Genomic DNA, 25,271 nt, shown 5'->3' with positions numbered 1-25,271 from the left:
TTTTCATGATTTTCAATTGTATACAAAACAGGCCTGTTAGGTTGTGGTGCGATATATACACTTGATATTGTATCTCTTAAAGTTAAATATAATCTCGTGATTAAAAAAGTTGATACCACCTTTCAAAAAAGTGAGGTAACTATTTAAAGGAACACGTTGCCTTGGATCGGACGAGTTGGTCAAAACAAAAGCGTTTGTAACCGTTTTTTATAAAATGCATATGGTTGGAAAGATGTTTTAAAAGTAGAATACAATGATCCACACAAGTTTGCCTCGAAATTGCGTGGTTTTCCTTCTACTGTGCGAACTAACATGGTCGGCCATTTATGGGAGTCAAAATTTTGACCCCCATAAATGGCCGACGTGTTAGTCGACCAGGTAAAAGGAAAACTACGCAATTTCGAGGCATGTTTGTGTGGATCATTGTATTCTACTTTTACAACATCTTTCTACCCATATGCATTTTATAAAAAACGGTTACAGACGCTTTTCAAAGACCAACTCGACCGATCCAAGGCAACGTGTTCCTTTAACTATTTTAGTGTCGACATGTTTACTCTAAGCATATGCTATTTACTGTGTGAGACACTGTTTTAATATTGACACTGCTTTACTTTGTATCAAATTTTTGGGGGAAGTGTTTCAGAAGTTCTGGTGGTACATACGATCTCGGATACTTAAGGATTTGTTCACATCCATGAGGAGACATGTTTTGTCATTTCTTTTGCTCCAAAATGTGCACTGATGTCGACACAAATAATTTGTGGAGCACCCCCAGTATTTTGAACAACCCTGATGTGGGAGACCTTTTGTTTCCCTTTTGGTGTTGTTTGTTGTCTCCCCAAGGTATAGCAAATATTCAACAACGTGTTTTCAATTGTACATCTTTTATCTAGTTACGATATGGAAGAGAGTTTGAAGAAGACAGCTAAAGTAAACTCCAGTCTTGTCCAACCCCATTATATCACAAATTACATTTAATTGTACTTTAATTGTGTTGACTGGTCCAACCCCGTTGTGATTATCCTGCGTCTGTTACGAAATATACAACGCTATCTTTTTGGAGGACTGAGATAAGAATATTTATAACTCTTACATAATACGAACAAATAAATCCAGCAGGGACAGATGTGAAGATCCAGTCCGAAGATTGTATTACTTTAGTTTGACCTTCATCATCGTGCTATGTCATGCTCCCTGCACGCATAAGCAGAATAAGAATGATGTTTTTCAGTATATAAACGGGGCCAGACTGTTCTTTGTAATCCATGCAGCAAGACAATAATGGAGAAATCCCAAATCAAGAAGAGTGCAGTATTAATATTAATGTAACTAGAATGTTTAAGAGGTGGGAAAAGGGACATCACAATACGTAATCCAAAGTACCAACGTGTGTAATGCTGTAGTAATAGTTAGCCCTATATAGGACTCTTTCTCTGTACACACAGTGTAAGGCCGCCAGGGCTATAGTAATAGTATAAGTTCCAGAACTAGCTTTATGTGAACCACGCGTATTCCAACGTTCTTCGTTTTGAAGAGGCGTTGTACGTAATGAGTTCTGTTTCAGAATTTAAAACCTTCCTTCTTTAAAAGTGGGTGGAGTTTCAGATGAAGTGAATTCGGAAGGAATATTGATGACATGAAATGAGAAACTATCTTTTGGAGAAATAACGAAATATATCCTTGAATTAATTGTTTTATTTTTTTGATCAACGGGATCGTTTCTTATCTCGTTCGGAACAATTTATTTACTCTTATCTATTATGCTAACTAACCCTATTTGCAAAGTACAAAGGGCACATTAGCTCGAATAAACAATGTGGACATGTACATTCTTTAAAACAAAATCTAACAGTAAATTTGTACTGCACCTGAGCAACAAATAATGACCAGTAGGATTTGAAACTTTGCATGGTGGAAATACGATATGGAAAGGTTTGCGGTAACACCATGTAATGATGACTATCTCTAATGAGTTGGGATGGTTCTGAAAAGAAAAAACCGTTGGTTTCAACTCGACGTTTCGATCAGTACGCTCTATAAACAGTTAGAATGTAATATTATTATTAATATGTTATTATAACCTTTGACTGTACACATACGCGTTCCTTTCCATCAAATATAAATTGGTATTTGTTGCGTTGTTTAATAGTCTAACTACGTGTGGATAAAAAGAAATAAATTTAAGTTTATGATCAAGTTCAAAGGTGCTGCTAAATAAACTATACTTCATTTGTTTATCGTTAAATTATTGTATTTCTAACTTCTGAAATTTTCCGAACCTTTTTTCCCTCTATATTATTCTTTGAGTAAATATATATATTTACATAATAAAACTTAAATACCAAATGTACATTTGTACATAACATTACTTTATCACGTGGATTAATTTTGTTTTTCACAACATCTAAAACAATTGCACTTAATTGGCTAATAATAAACTACCGATCAAAATAATGACCCAAAGGTATAAACTAAGGTATTATAGTACAGTATAACAACGACAATTATAAGGCATCTAAACGACCCTTTACGAAACCAAGACTATGACCTGGGCTCCTTCGGGTTCATGAAAGCATGTGCGTTCGATTCGGGCTTTACATAGTCAAACGTAGATTAACTGCCAAAGCCAGAGCCATGATTTCGAAAAGGGCCTTATTTAAGAGATGGGTATCATGGGAATGCACCGTTTTGTCCACTTAGGGAACATGTAACCAACATTAATCAAGCTAGTTATACTTACTAAAAAATGACTCTCGTAAATAGCCTCATTTTTCATAATTGTGCGCATCGTAACAGCCATAAAGATCATGAATATAAATAAGGAAGTGATGTAATATTCATTCACAATTAGTCTCGTTCCTAGTTCCAGTTAACGTTATCCACAATGAGATCCCATCTTCACATAATGAGAGAACGAGACAAGTCCACTATAGCCGCGTGTATTCAACAATGAATACAACTTCTAATTTCCCCGGTTCAAAACTGACCCCCTACAGAATCAACACGTATCCCTTCTGGATCAAAACTGATCCAGAAGGGCCACAGAGGGCAGGACCCACTTCAGTTGAAGTCCACTTCTGATTTCAATGACTTAAAATTGAAAAGATCACCCCTTGTCCACAAAACATCTTAATATATTCTCCATAATTATAATTATACATTGTTAACTGCAAGTGCCCCATTTCATAGATCTGCTTGGGCACAATAAGTGGCTGAGCACAACAAATAAGGTTTACCGGCAATTTTACCGGCAATTTACATTATGCATATTTGTGACTGGTATCCTGCTCATTTGTGCTTGTGCTTAGCAGGAAGTTGTGACGCAATGTTTTCTGCTAAGCAGCTCTATGAAATTGGGCACTGGTTTACAAAAATTGGTGCACAGGTTATGAACACTTTGTATAAAACGGATTCAATTTAAATCAAGGGGTCATATTTTTGTTTGTGTTAAACAAACACCGCTTCTTGATGAAATAGAAGGCGGTACCCGCAATAGACTTTGAAGATACTTATTACAGTTGCATAACTCAATATTAAATAACCTGAATATTCCTTTCGGTACAAGGCTGCAATTTGTGATAGAAGGAATGTATTGTATTAATCGTTTTTGTTCTGGATTCAACAACAACCATCCAGACAATACTGGTAAAATTATTTAGTTTTCATGACAATGCCACCTCTGTCGCAAGGTACGAAGACAAGAAAAGGGTGCATATCAAATCGCAAACATTCATTAAGAAAAGGTGTTTTAACAACCCTAAAAACTGCTTCGTTGTAAAAACCCAAGGACATCAAGGTATATCGAAACAAACCTCAAATTTGTTATTCACAAAAACCCGAAACCAAACTTCAAACTTTGTAATCGATTGAATATATTGTGACCGAAATTAAAGTAGCATTTAATTTCAAAAGCAATTTGTGATCCGGGTCAGAAGAAGAACGTGTTGCTTCATAAACGAGAAGGCCGTTTGGAGTTAGAATAAATTTTCACCAAATTCCAATCGCCGTGGTTGGTATACACTGCTAGGTACTGGCTTCCATATCATGCAGTGATGCGTCTGTTAAAAGTAGTGGGAAAACCCAGCAGCTTACAAATTTCGGCAATTCACACCGTCTGGTTTAATGTATTATAGTCTATTTCCCAGGCTTTAAGTTGTTGTTTTTCAACCGTCGAGCCACTCGTTGTTGTGGCGACCCATATAAAAAAGGTAGAACTAATTCAAATAACGAGTTCAACGGCGTGAATCAAGGCTACACGCAAGAACACCTGTTTCACCTCCGAAGGAACTCTGGATAAAAACTGTGCTACAACAAGTTCTGTGTTATTTACACAATTTAAATGTCCATACCTTCTGGGATCGGGTTTCAATAGTACACAGCAGCAGCATGTGGTTTCATGTACACAAACGAAAATAAAGGACCCCCCTCCAAAATGTTCAATGTTTGGAAGAAAAGAAACTTGGAAATGGCTTCGTTTTCAAATGTGTCCATCTCTATAGGCAGAATTGAGATGAATAACAGTTTATAGAATGAAAGATTGAGCACCGGGTTAATATCAAACCATGAGAAGGATAAGATAAAAGAATGTTCTATAGGAACCGAAAACTGTGTGTATTTCTCCTCGTATTATGAACGACCAGTATACATCTCTGTTGCCAAAAACGATTTCAAAAAGGGCGTGGCGTATATAGGCTGAACTTTAGTGACACCAGTATATGGATAGTAACCTCAAAATTTTTATGAGAATCGGACAGTAAATGATGCTGCAAATCACAATCACCAACGCGGTTCAACCACCGTTTAAAACACAGAGTTTCAACCTTTGGATTGCAACGTGCGACCTAAAAGTCAACTTTATGATCATTTATATGCCATCGATCTCCACTCGAAATCCAATGCAGGTAAACACTTTTATAAGGCACACCACAGTCTCTGCATGGAGTTACTAACGGTAGAACTAGATCAGGTTATTAGATCCAAAGTTTCAATTCCAACACCTGTCTCAAACAAAAACCTACTTCTGCATTCCTAAATAAGTTCCCGCCTTTTTTATGATAGCCGCCTGTTTTTGTGCGTGTTCTTTTGCTATTTCCTTATGCTGTTGTATCACGCTATCTTATCATGAATAACCATGAAAGTAGACAATGGTAGCTCGCATTACAAGACAATAGCTTAAAAGTACAACCTTAGACCCACCGACTCCAGGATCGATCACACCCGCAAAATGCGGGAAGGTTGAAAGTGCAGTTGATGAGTTGGTTTGGAAGGGAAAAACACTTCTAACATGAGTATTGTCACACACACAATGTAATTTAGCTAAATGTTTTGATTGTTCAAAAAATGTTCACCTGAGTTGTTCTTTATCTTGCAGCAAAAGCTAAATTTCTTGATTATATGCATTTCCTTTGTTTTACTACTCAATGTAATGAGCATGATTGTTATACGATTGAAGAAATTACAAATTCAGCTGATTGAGAAAGAGCAATTCTTCGGCACTTAAGGTGTTGCCTAAATATAGGCCACAAATCACTCACGATCTCATAAGAGAAATCATTCTTTACAAAAATATCGATTACAAGAGTATTCATGTAAACTTTCTACAATAAAAAAAAAAAGAAGTCCATAACAATCAGACATGCGTAGAAATGACAGAAGTTGTCACGACTGCGGATGGGTGACACAAGACCGGAAGTTCTGACCCAGACCGGAAGTCCCGACCCAGGCCGGAGGTCCTGACCCATTGCATGCTCTTTCAAATGCAGCCAAAGAGATTCCGGAAGCTTCTTCATCAGGCATGTGAGAAGAGTATTGTGCGCAATATCATTGTTCATGATGGTCTATGAAACCATCTCGAAACTCTCAAAATGAACTGATTGTTTCCGAGTTTCCATCTCATTGGTACCGTGGTTAGGGTGTAAACTAGACGGGGCGAGATGCTTTCCAGAACGGCCGCGACGGCCGACTCAACCACTCTCGAACGCTCACATAACTTATCTTTTCGTGAGTGTGTTTTGCCCCACGGAGCTGCTCATGAAAGTCTCACTCATTTCAATGACGTAATCCTGATGGTGATAATGATGATGATATCTTGATGTGCAATCACACAGCCCAGACGCGTTCTGCAATTTCTTCCCCTTCATCCACAGTGTCCAAGCTGGAAGAGTTAGACGTTGTACTACCTGTCTTTGTGATCCTTTGTGGGGTCCATCCTTTGGACTTCTGAAGGAATGGAATGATGAAGGACAGAATGGCAGCGACCATAAACATTCCTCCTCCAACGTAAAATGCGATGTCGAACTGCTCAGTGTAATCATATGCCGCACCTATCATTGGAGAAAAAAACAAGTTGGAATAATAATTCAATATTTCCACAATTATTACTTTGCTTTTCATTTTAAATATTCAATTATGTTTGTAATTCGTCATTTATTTTACTTTTGTTTGGTTGTTATATTATTATTAAAGCTTTGTATATCCATCCATTTTTTTAAATCTCAATCTCTGTTTGCCTTGTTTGCCCCTCAATACTATGTCCATTGTTATCCAATATCCCCCCGGCTACAGTGAATGTTATTTGCAATGTTCTTACGGTTAAGCCTATATTTCATCCCAATATAATCAATTAAAATCGAATCAAACAAAATCATCGATTTTTCTAGATGAGCAGAAAACATTACCAAAACTATTTTCTGGTATCCCGACATAAAAACCAAATAACTCCCGAAATGGCCCCCGGGTTCACAAGGTTCAACACATTATCGAGGTTGTGGGGATGGTAAAATGGGAATTCCCGCCTTGCACAATTTCATCAGATTCCATGAAAATGCTATTTTAAAAAAGTGGTTTCAGATTTAACAGTTTTATTTACAGATTAACAATCATCCAAATAAATGAAACAACACACACAACCGGAATACATTAGCCCCCATGATAATCATTTTCTCCTTATCTTGACATAGATCTGATTTGTAAACAATTTCAGCAGATCACCCGATATGTTGACTTTGGCACCAGTGTAATCTGGTACCTAGACTTATCTGCACTAATAATAGGCTGAACTGAACAGTTTATCTTCCAAAAATAATACATATTAATGAGAAGTCGAAATACAAACGTGGAGTTAACATAAAACAAGCAAACCCCCTCCGTCAAACTTCATATGTTTATAAAATTTTCATTCTTTAATGTAAAGAAACATGATCACAGGAAGAACATGTCCAGAAGATCTAAAATTTCTACATAAAACCTCAGAAATAATTTTATGACTTTTTATCAGCTGTTCTTTACACTTTGGCCGGACTTTTGGGCAGATGTCAACATAACCAACAAAAGCACGTAGTGCTCATAGTTATGAAGATTGAAAGACAACTTGTTAAAGTGTGATTACACACAAACTCATCAAAAAAACTTAAGATACACTCTGTATTAATTACCAAAAACGTTTCAGCATTGGAACAAAAATAGAAGAAAAAATAGGTTACGGTGATCCATTTCCAGGTCACTGACAATGGCAACGAATGATAACAATGCCATTGTTTCACAGATAGTCAAGTTACCAGACGTTCAGGGTGAAAGGGAAGCGGAAATACGTACCTGCTACCGTTGGCCCGACTGATATCCCTACGCCAGCACCAAGTAGTGTAATTGTCCATGACTCTGCAACTATATTACTACCAAACAAATCCATGCACGCCTTAAATAGCATGCTGTTTACGATACCAGTGAAGAACCCAATAACTGTGGGAAACAAGGGGAAGATTTGAACAAATACCGTTATTATTATTTTGTATAATTTTCACCATACAATGACAAAGGAACGATGGTTTAGTAGAGACCTACAGAGCTTATGAAACTAATATTATTCTCCGTGAAGTGACAGTGTCAATGTTGCATTATGATCAGCGCGAACATTACTTTGAGTGTAGGATGTTTATCATGTCGACGACTCGTTTTTTATGAGAGTCCTTGGTCTCACAATAAATAACATGAAAGTACAGTGTATAGTTTATAAGTATGACGGAAATGTCTAAAACCAGATTTTAGACGGAAATGTCTAAAACCAGATTTTAAAAATGTTTTCTTCCCTGCAATTTTTTTTTACATATTCAGTCAAGTTTTTTTCCGAAGAAAAATGTTCAGACGATCAGGCAAATCTTATTAAGAAAATGGCAGGTGCGCATGCGTCAATCGAACCATCCCACCAACACTATTAGGACTGAATTGTTCCCACAATCGGGCCTTAACACGGACCGGCTGACGTGTGCATGACGTGAGTAAATTGTTTCTCTTCCAAGCTTCAATTAAACAGCAAAACATGCTTCCTTTACTTAGCAGGGCGCAACAGCCTCCCACTGGTAACCCATATCCGCATTAGGTTCACGTGTTTTCTCGGTTGAAGACGTGCCTCAATCGAGAAAGGGGGGGCGCAATTAGGACTGGACTGGAAGGGTAGTTGTACGTCCGAGCGCAATGCACTTTTAGATCAAGGTCACTAAACTATCACAGAGGAAATGAGCGGATCTCTCGACACATTAGAGACGAATCCGATCTGAAATTACAGGCAGTTTCTTGCTCATAGTAACGTCTTAGGTCTTCTTTCATCAAGGTCACCCGAGTGAGACATAACTTTGTTGTCTGTGAACATGAATTTTGTATATGGTTGTATAGATTGTGTTGCCAAACGGTAGCCGTTTTAAAAAAGGCCTGAAGTTGGTAATGTATTCGAACCCGAACGAAGGGATTGTTTTGAGCCTTATTCCAGCAAGATTTTGTTCAGTAATTGTCACCTTTCATTGCACAGAAGGAGTAACTATTAAACGAGACCAACTGCTTCAATTTATTGATGACAGAATATGAAAGGGGTTAAAAAATAGGGCCTTTATTTATAAGAGGTTAACATGTGTTAACAGTATATCAATTTAGTTTGCAACGCAATATAACCAAATGAAACGCTTCATGACTTTCCAAGTTTTGTTTTTTTACAAATAACCCTCAATATTCAACAAACTGAGAATATATAGATCACTTACCAACAGCGAAAGCATACATGCCGTTGATTGATTTGATCAAGAGCAGACAGAAGGTAGCCACCCCCATGATAGAGCAGCTGACTGGGTAAACATAGATGGTAGACATCGGTAGGTAATCACCGACAAAGGCTGCTATACTACGGCCCAGAAGATCTCCTACACCCATGATGGTCAAGATGAAACTACCCTTCTCCTCGGGTATACCTATCGTTGTCATGAATTTGATCTGTAAAGAGTCAAATAAGTTCATTTTATCATTTTTGTCCATGTTTATAGTTGCTCTGGTCCTTGCTCTTTGGTCTGAACAACACCGTTGTCAAACGGGCACATTAAAAGTGTGCTTCTTATTTTAAATTAAAAAATTTGTTAAGAGTTGTTCGTGCACTAAATCACGTGCAGTGTATTTGTAAAAGAAGTGTTAATTCAATATCATAAAAGTGCCTCTGGAAATACAACCAGCGGAAACATACGGTCAAGACTTGGTTCTAAAAAAATTTTTCGATTCGTTAGATCACAACAACTGGTATCCATTATAGGGCCAACACTCCTCACAAAGAAAAGTGGTTGTTTTTTGAAACCAAAAGGTTACTATTTATCCCACACTACATTAATAATGGATCATTTTACTCAGAATAATTATGTTGTTTCTGCGAGCTATGCCACAACTGGATACAGTAATTGTTAATTACTTCATGTGTTGTTTTGAATACAAAGTTAAAAAAAAAAAAAAAAGATTTAAAACCAAATAATAGAGGAGGAATAGTTTTGTTCTCACTTTGTTCTCAGTTGACGAGTCCAATTTCAAGTTCGTTTTTACATGACTTTACAATGGGTGCATTCGTTTAGCTTCCCTGGGTCGACCCCCGTCGTGTGGCGTTTTTTCTTTCCAGGACGAACGTGTGCAGATAATTACCCGCGTTCGTCCTGGAAAAAACCCGCCACACACCGGGGTAGACCCAGGGCAGCTAAACGAACGCACCCAATATGTCATAGTTTAAGTCTGGTACCTCTACATTGAATTAAAACTTTAACTGATCATCGCCTTCGAGTACACAGGGTACGCGGCGCAGCTGCTACACAGCAAGTGGTTAGGGTATCCACAATTTCTGTTTAAAGGCCCCCTCATATAAACTGTCGACGTACGACGTAAGAGCCCTTCATCTCTTTAACACAAACCCAACCTGTCCCAAGAAGAACGTGTAGCCTTCGAAGTGGCGTGATATTACAGTAGCCATTAAAAATGATACTGTGACGAAACTTACAAATAAGGCCAGTAAATTCGGCGTACTCTTGTCTCCTTAAAGTCCAATACCGTAATAAGTTACGACATTCGGCCTTGCTCAGTATGGTTTCATTTTGTTTTCTTTGTCAAAACCACAATTATTTTCATTCAAATAATAGTGAAAATCCCAGCTAGGAGTCCCCTAATGACGACCTGTAAGTCACTGTTAGGGTTGACCCCATCTTTCCCCACTGCCCTTATGGTGAACCCATGAACTTGTAGCGGCCTTCTACGACATTTCCAATCGTAATTCAAATGGAGTACGACAGGGACTGCGCAGTTTACACGTTGTTGAACGGAAATATAAACTCGATTTGCCCTTTTGTTAAACTTTCTCATAAACTGACTGTACAATTGGGAAAAAAGGCAAAAGCAATTACCATGTTAACAAATGGAAAGATGAGAGAGAGGTTCATTGAGATATTGACCAAGAACCACAAGACGATTCCAGGCGCCTTGAAGGTCCTGGCGAACGACTTCAAGTACTGCTTCAAGGTGTGTTTCTCTTGGGTGGTTGGGGCGGGCTGGGCGGTACTTGTGGTGCTGGTTACGGACATCGAGGCTTCTCTCCGGGGTCCCTCTGCTGCCGTCGCCTTGCTGGATGCCTCGGTCGCCTTGCTGGTCCCGTCGCCACCAGACACCACGGATGCTTTCCGGAGAAGCTTCTGCTGCTGTCGTTCGACCTCCATCTTGGCGATCATGTCGGTGTATTTCTGGGGAGGCGGCCGGAAGGTCAAGGCGGAGAGAATTCCGATAACGAAGAGACCCCCGGCGCAGACCCTGAAGGCACCTCTCCATCCTATGACGTCAGAGAGGAACTCCAAACCAGGATTCAAAGTCAGAGAACCTAAGGAAACCAATTAGAAACATTAAGTAAAAACTTCCCTCTCACAAGATGGGCGTGGCCCAATATCGTACACTTTCCAAGCATTTAAATCAAATGAAATATCGTACTTGGCAAGAACACGACATCAGGCAAATTTCAATATCATTTACTGCTGAACAGCACAATATGCACAAATTGCAAAAAAGACTCATGTTCATATTTTGTTTTATCGTCTTCTGTTCCCAAAACGTCACTGAAATTTGATCATCGATTTTAAATGTCTTACCTGTAAAAAGACAAAAAGAAAAAAGGGGCCCCAATTGGATTAAATATTTCTAACTTCGTTGTTGTGTGTGATATGAAGATGAGATAAGAACTTTATTATCCCTCACTGGGAAAATATCTGGTTATGTTTTTTAAGCCTAACTTTCAAATGAGTTTTTCCCTTGCGTGCAATCTCTTTGATGGTGACAGATTACTAATGAAAGTTTAAAAACACTGAACACTCTTGGTTACTGTCAAAGACCAGTCTTCACACTTGGTGCATCTGAATATACTCATAAAAAAAAACTGTGAAAATTGAGCTTAATTGGTCATCGAAGTTGCGAAATAATAATGAAAGAAAAAACACCATTGCCACACAAAGTTGTGTGCTTTCAGATGGTTGTTTTCAAGATTTCGAGACCTCAAAATCTAACTCTGAGGTCTCGAAATCAAACTCGTGGAAAACTACTTCTTTCTCGAAAGCTACGTTAATTCAGAGGGAGCCGTTTCTCACAATGTTTTACCACTATACCTTTAAAGGAACACGTTGCCTTGGATCGGACGAGTTGGTCATAATAAAAGCGTTTGTAACCGTTTTTTATAAAATGCATATGGTTGGAAAGATGTTTTAAAAGTAGAATACAATGATCCACACAAGTTTGCCTCGAAATTGCGTGGTTTTCCTTCTACTGTGCGAACTAACATGGTCGGCCATTTATGGGAGTCAAAATTTTGACCCCCATAAATGGCCGACGTGTTAGTCGACGAGGTAAAAGGAAAACCACGCAATTTCGAGGCATGTTTGTGTGGATCATTGTATTCTACTTTTACAACATCTTTCTACCCATATGCATTTTATAACAAACGGTTACAAACGCTTTTCAAAGACCAACTCGACCGATTCAAGGCAACGTGTTCCTTTAAATGCAACTGTTTTTATCATTTTTGCATTGTACATCTGGAAATGATTTTTCAGCATTTGAATTGCATGACAAATAATTCTTTGAACTTTGTTATTAGGTTGACGCATAAAATAACTTGTTTTTTGGTGAAGCTTGTTTATTCTACATCTCTACTTGGGTTGTTGGTATTGCTAGCTGATAAGGCAATCGAACAAATTAATTGGTAAACAATTTGTAAAACAAGATTCCGGAGTGCGATAGACTATGCTTGGACAAGAGCCAAAAGCGAGTTTACATATAGTTCTGCCTTAAACTTTACACCAATGGGTCAAAACAACATGTCGAAAGGAATGTTCAGTTACACAAAAACGGTTAACTGCATTAATTGAAAGCTCATTCTATGGTCGTGGTCGGACATTAGTCTCGCGTCTAGTAATTGCTGCCTGTAAAATGGCACGTGGAATTATAGAAAGGCAAAAACGGTTAACTGTGGGAAACCCCAGTTCCATATAAGAGAGGAATGTCGACTGATATACTCAATGACTAATGACAAAATGTCGTGACTGAGAGGGGTACAGAGGAAATGACAAAACCCGAATTCAATCTTCCAAGAAAACAAACAGGTGTTCGTAAGCGTCCAAGTTCTATAAATGTAATTGCTGTCGAGTAATTGTAGAAATGGACCCATTATAAGTGGGCAACTTGATGATAAGCCTTCAAACAACCCGGAACTCGTTCGGTTGAGTGCTTTATTTAGCAATCGGTAAGGGTCTTATCTAATCTTTGAATAATATACGTTGTCCGAAGATTCGTTGTTTGCCCTTTCCTTATATCATGAATTGACGTAACTCTTGTTTTGCAGTTTTTATTTGCTTTGACTTTTGATTTAGGTGTTTTGTGTTTCTAAAAAAAAAAATCAGGAAAAAGTTCGTATAGTTCGTGGTTTTGAAGTATTTTGTTCGTTCGATGGTTTCCCAAAACATGGCATTCAGGTTGGCTCAGTTGTTATTTCTCAGCCTTTCACCTCTTGGAGGAATTTCGTAACCACTCTCTGAACCTCTCTCTTTATCTTCATGCCCGGTCACAGTGCTATAATCTCTTTTGAGGGACACTATAGTTTCGTCACCAAAAAGACATATCCCGAAACAAAAAAAGTTAATATTTACCAACACTCCATCCAAGGGTAGCAAAACAAGTCGACCTTGCACTGTTTTTCCTCGGGAAGTACGCCCCCACCAGATTCAGAGATGTGTTATCGATAAAATTACTGCCGATCCCGAAGAGGAGACTGTAGGTGAGGAAGAGATAGTGTGGATCGGGGACGAAACTGGAGACTAAGAGCCCGCCGCTGCACAGGATGACGCCTACTATCGTAACGGCACGGTGGCCGTACCGCTTGAACAGACCCGTTGAAAATGGTGATGCAGCAAACATGATACCAAACGCCAAGGAGCCAATCCAACCTGTATTAAGAAAGAAAATAAAGATTGGTGGTTCAAAAGGGAACAATGGGCTAAGAAGCTTTTTTGGTATATTAAGGCCTGAAGGCGAGATGTTTGACGAAAAATAAAATTTTCGGAAGGTTTTTAGGGGGAAATTTGGCGTGAGGGTCATTCTCTCGCCCTGAAAAAGCGGTATTTTCTCCCCAAATCTTTCCTTCGTGACATCATCGGTGTTGATGGACAACAGAGGTTTATCTTTATCCTCCAAAAGGGCTGCACAATCTGTTAACGCCAGATATCATTTATTATAAACCACATGGGAATTTACTCCAAGTAAACATAACGGTCAGCCGTTATTTAAGTAGTCCCAAAGCCTCCAAAAGAGTACAAACGTGATACTCTCTCTGATTGAATATAGAAACTCAAACATTATGGCCAATGTATTTGAAATGTGACGCCACTGGATACTGATGTTGACACAATTCGCGTAGGAATCGTGGGTTCGAATCCAACCCGAACATTGTGGCTATTATAGGCCTATTTAAATTCACCCGCAGATCCGGAAAGCAGAGAGCTTATCACTTATTAGGGCATCAGGGTCACCGGTGTATACGAAAAATATATACTATCTTGTATCCCCTGCTACAATATTACTGCAGATATATATTTTTATTTTCTGTCTTCTTATAATTAATTGGTTTTTCGTTCGTCAAAATGTTTGCTCCAGGTGTTCACGAGAGGGCGAGTGGGATGGGCCGTAGGGGGGGGGGAGTCAATAAACTCTACGTCAACACACCACTGACCCTTTTCAACTTGTGCAAGCAATAAGGTGGAAGTCCAATTTTATGATTGTTTGTGTGAATGCTGCAAACAACCGTCAACAACAAGACATTGTGATTCGGCTAGTTTTTAGTACAGAAAAAAACCTGGTACATGTACAACGAGAGGCTGCATGGGTGGTGCTAAAGTTTTTTTTAATCCAGCGTGTCGTATACAGAAGGTCGAGCGCGATCTCAAGTTCATTGTGGCTGACTCATCGGAGTGTAGGTTCGAGTCCTGTACTAAAAACTTATGTTCTTGAGCAAGGCACTTAACTATATAAATGCCTCTCACCACCCTAGTGTATTTATTATAGCCTTTTCGTTAATGGTAGATTGAGTAGCACCGGTGGCTTCCATTTGGTGAAACTCGCCAGAGGAGTTTAGATGGTTTAGTAGTTTATTGCTCCATGGTCACTAGTTAATGCCCGGGACCCCGTAATGGCCTGTTTGTATTAAATTACTTACGCATGACTTTTCACAGTTATAAATATTGACAGAAAAGAGACTGAGGCAAGGTAGCAGAATTCTGCAATGCAGAATTCTGCTACATAGACCAACCCAAATGTGCACTTAGATACAGAGTCGCTTTGAACATTTATGTTCTTTGGGTTTGTATTTTACTAAGTTTCAATTCCGTCAGGAGGGCTGCTGAACATGAAATTACCCTTTGTGACGCCTCCCTGGGCAAAGCAGTTCTCGTTTTCAAAAGACAATACCTGAATTAACAAATCATAATAACATATGTTTTGCATCGCTGACCATATAACAATAAACACACATCCCATCTCAATCCGGACAATGGCCTTGACGGGTTAGTATTGTATGCAAATAATCATCATCAATGGCGCAAACAAACGGAAACTTCACTCGCACCATCAGACGATGTCATAATAGTTTATCCGTGCATACAAAACACCTCTAGTGAATTTATGTCAACCCTTAGGCCTATCCAGTCAGAAAACGAAACTACACATCTCCAGAACAAAAACAGGGAGGATTTTTAAGTGTCCTATCAACACCAAATTGCGTAAATTTATCAGCAGTGGCGTGTTTTTTTTATGACTGATGAAGGAGATTGGGCAACACCACCAAAAGTCACGCGTTCACACGAGACAGTGAGAACTCAATGCATTGTGTTCACTCTGTGTAGAAAGATACCAAGTAATCATTGAATGCACCTGATTTTCATTTGTCTCCTGGTTTGTTTTCTTTTCGCAATCTTTAGCCAGGGTAGAAGAACAGCAAGATAGTTCGCCATTCATTTTTAGAGTAAGAGGAACAGTTCTCCTACAACTCGGAAGAAATGCATTTCACGAAATTATTTTAAGAAAGGTTCTTGTGGCAATTCAAGAAGAGGTTCTCGTGTGCGTGTCCATAGATCTAATTGACCCCGGGCCAGTCATTATTCTCTCCAAGTGGTCCGGCTGGCTAGTTTCTTCAGAGTCGGAAAGCATCCATATGAAATAAGAAATATGTTATGGACTAGTGAAAAAGCTGGCGACTATCTGGTCCTGTCGGCTAATCACTGAAAAAGTTAATGGGCAAACCCTGAACTAAAGGCATACAATAGATGTTAAATTTGCATAGAGGATAAAGAATATTAATTAGCACTGTATATACTCAGTACTTACCCGAGTTCTGTGAAGAAAACAAATCTCAGGGGCATATTACTCGGTCGGGATTCGAACCCACGACCTTTTGTTATTCTAGAGCAGCGTCATACCAAGTAGACCACCGAGATAGCCCGGTGGCTAGAGGCAGAGGTTTATATGGGTAAAAAACCAAGATATACCACTAATATTCTTTATTCCCGATGCAAATTTAACATCTATTAAATCGTTTGCAGTATACCCGCTGCTAAAACATAGGATTCGAACTGCATAGGCCTACAATTTTGATATGCATACACTTTTGATATGCATTCACCTCAGAATGTTGCTTATGTAAAATTGTTGGGCCAGGGGGGCTGGTCCATACCAGTATCAAAATAAACACTATTAGATAAAATGAACACCTATTCTGATACTATGTTATCAACCGATTTATTATTCTACATTTAGTCATGTCGCTGATAATGTTGATAGCAAATTAGAGCGCAAGATAATAAGAAGCATTTATTTTGAAAGGCCCTGATATTTGGCCGACATAACCCGGACCGATTCAAAATTCACTAGATACGTCAACAAAAATGAACGGTGGGCCACAGCGATGAAGCCTTGATTCCAAAATGTTCCCGTTAAAGTGGTCGCGAAAAAAAGGTTTTGAACAACAAGATGATGGGATAAATCCGTGATTGAATCCACTTCATGATCCCTTCTTTGGAAAAAATTTATAAGGGAAGTATTATAAGCATGGGGTTTTAAATCCACGATCTTTTGTAAAAGGGGAACCCACGTGGACGGTTGAGTGGAAAGTCATTGTGGACTGGTAGGCCTAAGTCGTCCCATGGAGAAAGGATCTTTTCTAATGCTCTTCCTTACAACCAACTCCGAAATGCTCACCCCCTGCCTTTGACCAGTATTTTGACTCTTTCAGTTAAAGTTGATTGGCAGTGGACTCACATCACGGCTGGGACGTGGCTTCATAGGGCCAACAGGGCAACACAAATCCTGCACAATACTTCAGTTGCATTATGTTACACTCAGATTCATTTGTTTCTAAAGTTTCATATCACAAAACAAACTTAATTCTTGTATAGTTTAAGACACCCGCAAAGTATAGACGGTCATAGAAAATAATCGTCAACCCGAAAACTAACGTTACCAGGGCCCTATTTTATAATTCTGATGTCGGTTCCGTAGAACAACACATAAAATCATGCACTTCAAGGCTTCGTAATAGGCGTGGTATAGCATGGGCATGTGCCCTGAAAAAAAACTCGTTCAGTTTTGGATAATTGAGCTAGATGTGGATTAGTGTGCTGTTGAAGACTAACAGGTGGCAATGAAGGGTTAAACCTCAGAAATAATAGCCGAGTTTAACGACTGCATTTCCCATCATATTGAACGAATGGGCTGTGCACTGTACATGACATGGTGCCATCAATACTAGGAAATCGTTATTTCATAATAATGATGGCTTACAAATTTGTCAAGAACTAAACGATTTCCCTTGTTAACATACCATGCTTCACTGGTGTTCGGACGTTATTTCCAAAATATTTGGTGTGTATTGTGCAATCATCATGAAAATGGAACCAAATCGGCTATTTTTGGAAAAACACCATTTCGTTGTATAGGCCTTCACAGCCCTATTTAGGAAGCACATTAGATTAAAGCTGTCTCGTCATAAAAATGGGACGGTAGTGTAAAAAGAGGCTGAGATATGACAAACCACATGAGTGCACCTTTAAACATTTGAAATGGGAAAAAGCACACCCTCGATTTACCCAGTAACGAAAGTTTTGCTAAAGTTGGAGTTGCGTTGTTTTGCCATGGGAGGGCCATTAAGTACCAACAGTCCAACCATGGTCCAACACAACGAAACAAGCCCAAGTTGGAACTCAGAACAAGGGTTGAATGGTTGAACCATGGAGGTAGAAATACTACCTCCATGCTACCTCCATGGTTGAACCCATGGTTTCTAACTCCATGGCTCCATGGTTGAACCATGTAGGAAGGAAACCATGAACCATGGTGAACATATATATCAACCTAGCTGTAAACCAACTTGACGAGTGTGTTGATTTGTCCGCTTCATCGAGCACACCGAGAGGCCTTGTCTTGTTTACATCCAGCTGGCCAGGGAAGCCTCACATACCTGCAAAAAAGTGATGCAATCCTTTCGCTGCCTCATAAATATTGAGTAGCCTCGTTTCTTGCTCTAAGCTCATGTCCATGTCGTTCACGCATGTTATGCGCGTGGTGACTATATTATTCTTTTGTCATTCAGTTTGCCTGTGATTGAATCTCGGTTTAAATCCCACAACACTACTGTCCCGTCACGGGACAATGCGTTCAAAACAAACTTCAACAAAAATATAGGAAGCACGGTACATTCATTCTTGCAATAAAAAGCCCAGGAAAATAACCTTTTAGTTTCAAAAAAGAAGCCGAAAGCGAGGAGGCCATTCATGGTTTTCCTTTACTCTCTGTTTGGAGATCACTAATCTGTGAATGTAATGCTGGCCTGTTTGTGATTAGATAACGTTGCATCATTTTCCATGTGCATGATACAACACATAATCCCTCTCAAGGTCGACATGAGACGAAATGCAACTTGTCGACGCAGACAAAAACACGAACAAAGGACCAGTGGGACCATATCATTTATTTATTTACATGCCCAAGACAAGGTGTAGTCAGATCCTTCATTCATCAAAAAATGGAAGTATTGTTGAAGTTATTATTCAGTTGGTGTAGAGCCGACAAAGGTCCCAGACATTGTTAAATTTGTTTATCTATTATCGATAGCCCCTACAAAAATCCTGTGCAAAATTGGACATTATAAATCCCCTGTGCGAGTCAGAAGAAAATATTTAACAACCATGCACAATTTTCAGCATGTAAAACACATTGTTCTTGTATCGGTTTCAATTTTGAGTTTTCAGATATAGTGTTATCGAATGTTACTTTATTTCATTTCACAATCGCACGATGAATGGGTCGAACATCACAATCAGTAAGATTTCAGGCTCAACAAATGGTTGTTTGTATTCCTAACTATTCCCGTATAAATGATGGTGAATTGATTCGAACAAACTGTTTTTTATAAAAATCGTTTTAAGGGAAACCCTCACAATCACAAACTCCACTTCGCCCAAGTTGTCAGTGTCACAGATCAACCATACACTAAATTTAAAGCCAAACAAATAAATTTCCCACTCCAGTCTTCGTAAACGGAAGAGAGTTTCTTTTTACGAGCACACGGTTAAATGATTTTTTATTCCATTAATAAGAACAGTGTTCTTCAACATTTGCATGCAAACATGTAGGCCTAACACGGGATAGGGGTTCGTGTAGATTTTATATACAACAGAGCTTGGCCCGACAACCTGATTTTCCATAACAAGGAATCTACTTTACAATTACTTAGGGCGCACAAAAGATCATGCAGAAATAGGGGCTAATAGTTAGGATTTAATTCGAGTTTTTGAGGATTGAAAAGAATACACCTAAAGTGATTCATACTATTCACAACTTTATTTCTTGTCAAACTAAAATATTGTTGTTTGGAACAACAACGTTAAAGCGCTATTCTAACACGTCATGTGGTGAAACATGTTGTATCGTTTGAAAAAGCTTCGCGTAAAATAATAATTTATTCCTGCGCCAAAGACCGCACAGACCAGATGCTCACGAATTCTGGCTTATTTTAAACAATTATATTGCTTGTTTGTTCAAAATCATTGACTGTGAAAAGAAAAAAAACTCGAGAAACATTCAACAGATTTTAACATTGGTCGTATGACCCGACCTATACAAAATAATGAAGGTATAGATGAACAGTTGAGCTGGAAAGGGCATTGCAAAACAATTTGACGTATTGTGAAATGATGACGAGTCAGTCGCGGACGGAAACTTCATTGTTGTGTGTACGTTGTGACAATAACGAGGCCTGTGGTAAGCTTATCTTAAATAAGCCACTTTTGACTAAAATCCATGAGAAAGTATTACAGGCTACGGAGTGTTAAAATAAGATTATAGTTTTAATATGAAAGCCGAATGATGAATAACCAGTTTTCCAATGTCACAATTGGTTATATGGGGTACATATTGTACACGGCGTTCATCGTCACAGTTTTAAGACACGCCTTTTTATTGCCGGATTTGGCACAATTAATTGAACTTGAAGTATGGACGATTCAAATTCAGTTTAACAAGTGAAATGTTTTCAAAATTAACTGTTCAACAAGTAAAATATTTTCCAAGATCTCAATTCCGAAGAAATACTTCTTTGCAAGGATGTCAGAAAAGAGAAAGCATCAGGAAAGCTTGCGGCGCGGATAAAAAACATTAACTTTTGTAATATTCGACACAAAAGTTCAAATTTGTTGGTAGTATCTCTTTTCTGTGTTTAAAATCAACGAAATCAATCATTGTTTGCACTGTGAAAAACTAATGGTATTTTAACGAGCATTTAACATCACATTAATCATTGTTTTGTCATAATGCCCGGGGATCTAAGATAACATTCTCTGCGCTATCATTAGCCAGTTTACAAAGAAACATAACATCTGACATTTGTAAGTCACGGGGTCGTTGGACTGAGCAGGGCCATCACACTCTGGCAAAATCAATTAAAATACAATGTTTTTGACCGATTAAACCTTGAACACTAAACACTACCGATTTTTCCAGGTCAGCAATTATTAATCTATAGTACAGGTATATGTACATGTATGTTAACATTCTTCTCGGTTTGGTTTTAATCATACGTGAAAGCCTTTCTAAATGGTGTGTAAGCATATATGGTGAAAGCAAGGTATTTAGTGAGTACATGGAATTACTATACTACAGAAACGGTCAGAGCATTGGTCAGATAAAAGTGGCTCTTTTTATTTTATCTCAGTGATTTCAAAGAGTATCAAAATTCATCTCAAATGAGGCTGGTATCATTATCACCACTGCAACTGGAGTTGCTCAGCAGTTCCAAAGATTGAAGTTTAGTTCAAAAAACAAAAACCACGTGAGAAACATATAGTTGAGCAACTTCTCTGTGCACAGTTTGGGACGAAGAATCATGGGACTGTGTCACAGGAAACCCTAAAATGCAGACCTACAATGAGCCGCCCAAATCTGCCATTGGAACTTCCCATTATTACTTGTTTGAGGAGGTGAACGGGAACACCAGTAGCGGATCTAATGAGGTGAACCTGGACAGCTTACGCCTGTCAAGTTTAAAGCCTGAAGGGTTTTACAGCTGTCAAGTTTTTAAAGATGGCGAATGACGAAACGAAAGGCATAGCAGTGTATTACTGATCGGTAAATTAAGATAGGCCTATATATATTACAACCCGTGAGTGCTTCATGGCCCCCGAAAAACATTTCCAGAAAAGGAACGCTGTTCCGTCAAATATATTGCTTGTGCCTCATTGTATCATTGAAAAAGAAAGAGCTGTAGAATAAGTTGAAAACCACTTGACAAAAAAGACGAAAAACAAAGACTAACAACGACAACAACACCTCATTGTTTACAGATTTTTTTCACATAAAGTTGTTTAATACAGAAGAAAACAAATACAAAACATGTGCAAAGTTTGAAATATAAGTTAACTGATTTCCATCGATGACATCATCTGGACACATCATTGGTTTCAATATAATTATGAATGATGGATACATCATGGAGGTTGAAATACATTGATATTAAAATGGCGTCGACAACATGCTGATGCCGAACCGACAGGCGGAAACAATGGGAGGCCCGCCTAAAAGCGCAGTGACACTTCATTAATTGTGAGTGATGCCTGCAACATTCTTCTTCTGTGCTGTTCGAGTTCGCTAGTTGTGGTTTTTAAGTTGTGGTTGGAGGCGCTAATTGGTTATTTTGACATACTGGGGTCATATTGCATAAGTCCATTGTCTTACCAATGACATGCCTTGCATGTCAATTGTATTTTTACTGCCAGCCAAGTAACATAAAAACCCAAATCAATTTGCAGGGTGGGGATGGTCACAAACCGTATACACCACCCACATTCCACACGCGGTATCATTTTGGTCGATAACCTGTTTGTTGTGCAAGATCCTTTTTGATGCGGCATTGGGACCTCTTGGCTGGTTGTGATTAAACAATTGAGAAGGTTCCTTCATGGTTCATTGTGCCGCACTAAATTGTGATAGAAGTGGCCCACTGGATTTGTATTCGATATTTGTCTCTATTTAGTCGGAAGAAAAGCTATTTGTGATCTTATAAAATTAATTAGTAAAGCATCTGGAAAATTACAAACAACATCTGAAAAATTACAAACAACATCTGGTCAAATTGCATACTGATATGATTGTTGAAGCATGGAGGAAGGGAAATTATACGTACCGACTGTGAGATCGCTTATTTCAAACTCCTTCTGCAGCTTGACAAAGATGACACCAAACGCACTGAGGATTCCCGTCACTGGTGTGATGATCAAGAAGGTGCAAAAGGTAACCAGCCATCCCCATCTGTTCTTCACCTGGAGCTGATCGGAGTTGATTGCCTCCACGATGCTAGTCCGTACTCTCTGAGGATACCTGGTCCCCATAGCCTCAACAACACTACGCCTGATACGGGAGGGGTATTCTGCGCGCAGGGCCTCCACCACACTGTTTCTCGCCCTGCGAGGAAATCGAATCGCGGACATGGTGATGCTACTTCGTCTCTAAATTCACGCTGAAATAAATAGTCAGTCAAACTATGCGTTTCTCACAAAAGCCACACTGGAAACTGTCAACTAACTTGCATTTGTGATAGCGTTCTGAAGATAAAACCACCTAACGGAGAGCTGATATTCTAACGGTCTTCACTAGCGTAACGCATTATATGTGAATGCAGACCGCAATCAGCTGTTCGGATGCAGCTCAACAACAAAGTGATTGCAACATACACAGGCAGGCTATCCCTGTCATCCCAGCTGACCTCGCCTACTTAATACTGCTGGTAGCCTGCCTACCATGTGTTTATCCAGCGAGGTTACATTACTAGTCACCAGCGATCAAGGTAAACACTTTACGGTAGCTGTGACGTCGTGGGGTTCCCTGGCTTTGAGCAGCCAATCAGCGTCAAGTGTCCTGCTGTTGGGAGGTAGATCTATTTATACATGCACCATTGTCCAGATACAGTCACGGGATCGAATCGGCTGCTGCCGTGGGCGCAGGACTTCGGTATGTGGCTTTGTTGCGGTTTAATTTATTGGTACCCTGTCTAAGTTCACGGAAAGGTTGCGGGGTTTTTCAGGAACCAGCTTAATAAACAAATTGTGAAATCTCTAATTGAATCATGTGACTGCTGGCTCAAAAAGAAGCTTTCTGTTCGTAAAACGATGCTACAACAGAGTGTTTTTCACATTTCTTTGTTATGGTCGACGGAGTGGGCTTACTTGAAAAGCAAGGACTCGGTTGCCGGGTGATGGGATGTGATATAATGGTAGTAATGGTGTGATGAAATAAATAAAAAGTTCCGAGTGACCATATAGGCATACTAGTGATTCATTGTGATATTTGCATGTGCAGGGATGGGGGATACCCAACATTAAAGAAAGAACACCACGTTGATATCAACTACAAAATCCACTGCTTTAATAATTTTTGTGAAAAGATGTTACTCTCTCCCTCTCAGTCTTTCAGCCTCTTTGAATTAATCATAAAGCTCTCTATAATTACCAATAGCTGACGACATGGTCACGGTTTGCAATTGGGAGGTTAGATTTTCACTGTTGGCTATATTGCCCAGTGCCACCAAGAATTGCAAAATTACCCCCAAGTGACCGGACTCAATTGGGGAAAAGAGATAGCCATGAAAAATGTCCCACTGTTGAAAGTCAACAACCACCGCATGCGGGCACGCAATATTACTATTAGACAAGTTTGTATCAATCCATAAAACAATGACAGATCCTGAGATTTATTTACCTGATTCTGGTTCATTGATGAACTAGTAATCAATCAAACAGAACATATAGTCCTAAAGTAAAATAGTAATACAAAAAATCGAAGGAAAGACAGTTCAGTAAAGTGTCCAGTCTGTCTGTCGTAAAAAATTATGTACAAATCTTATGAATGCATATTATTTTTCAAACCTCGTTAATTTTGTGTATTATTTCCAAATTTTTGTCTGAAAGACTCAAATGGTTTGTCTTCGAACAATATTGACAGATGACTTGTTTCAAAATGATTTATTATGCATAAACATTTGGTTAATAAACCCGACAGTGCAACACAAGAAAAAAAAACAAGCAATATTGGGATCCCGATGATCACTTTGACTTATTTAGTTTTTGTTACCACTTTAGGTCTATCATTTTGATGATTGGGGTTTTACATGCACAGGCCTACACCCATAGAGCAAGGACCATGAGAACTTTAAATAGCGAATTATAAAATAATTATTAATCTGGCCTAGCTTCACGTTTTTTTTTTATTCGGGTCCCGAAACGGCACAAAGATGCGGATAACGAAACATGTCTACTTATTTCTGAATGAGTATTTGTTTAATCGTTTCTATGGAGCACATGCAGTCAAACCATAGAGAAATACCTGTGGTCGAACTATGTACAGTAAACAACATAAATCAACAATCAAAGTTTTCCGTCTTGTCCGTTCGAATCTTCCATAAGTCCATTGACAAAGAAGTGTTCAAAATGGCAAAGAAATACATACAAAGTTGAAGAACGGTAATTACTCTTGCGAGTAAAGGGAAATCTTGTGAGAAAAATAAAAAAGGAACGGTTTCTCCTTCGAGCCGGATTCGAACCAGCGACCTATGGATATCAATTTGAACTCATCTACAGTCCACCGCTCTACCAACTGAGCTATCGAAGGGACGATGTCAGAAATGGGATTTACAAAATTATATACTATGCATACATTAATTGGTAATCGCAATTTTCTATTTCCAGTAAATAAATTTGATCTCTTGAAAATTACATAAGTTGAAAGTTACTTTTACTCATTTGAGTGATATGAAAAACCGTATTTCGTGTCAACAAAATCTTCTAATGAAATGGCGTAGACTTAATGGATTACCCATGATTCAACGCGATTCCCGCTTTCTTGAAAAAAAAAAA

The 25,271-nt window shown here is 38.8% G+C and overlaps 1 protein-coding gene and 1 non-coding gene across 2 annotated transcripts; both read right to left on the bottom strand.

Annotated features, from left to right (window-relative positions):
* Positions 1–480: 480 nt before the first annotated feature.
* LOC139937010 (monocarboxylate transporter 5-like) lies at positions 481–23,083 on the bottom strand. Its single transcript, XM_071931940.1, has 6 exons — positions 22,547–23,083; positions 13,473–13,769; positions 10,695–11,161; positions 9,033–9,258; positions 7,597–7,740; positions 481–6,326 (listed from the first exon to the last, which is right to left on the bottom strand). Exons 1-6 carry the CDS (start codon positions 22,848–22,850, stop codon positions 6,103–6,105), a joined length of 1,662 nt encoding a protein of 553 aa, XP_071788041.1. The 5' UTR covers positions 22,851–23,083; the 3' UTR covers positions 481–6,102.
* A 1,854-nt stretch (positions 23,084–24,937) lies between these two features.
* Trnay-gua (transfer RNA tyrosine (anticodon GUA)) lies at positions 24,938–25,026 on the bottom strand. Its single transcript is given in 2 exon segments — positions 24,938–24,973; positions 24,990–25,026. It is a non-coding gene; the product is annotated as a tRNA-Tyr (tRNA).
* Between the last annotated feature and the right edge of the window lie 245 nt (positions 25,027–25,271).

The sequence above is a fragment of the Asterias amurensis genome, chromosome 1 (genome assembly GCF_032118995.1).
Source record: "Asterias amurensis chromosome 1, ASM3211899v1".
NCBI classification, from domain to species: domain Eukaryota; kingdom Metazoa; phylum Echinodermata; class Asteroidea; order Forcipulatida; family Asteriidae; genus Asterias; species Asterias amurensis.
The sequence above is the reverse complement of the archived record's forward strand: the minus strand, read 5'-3'. Positions and strand labels throughout refer to the sequence as shown.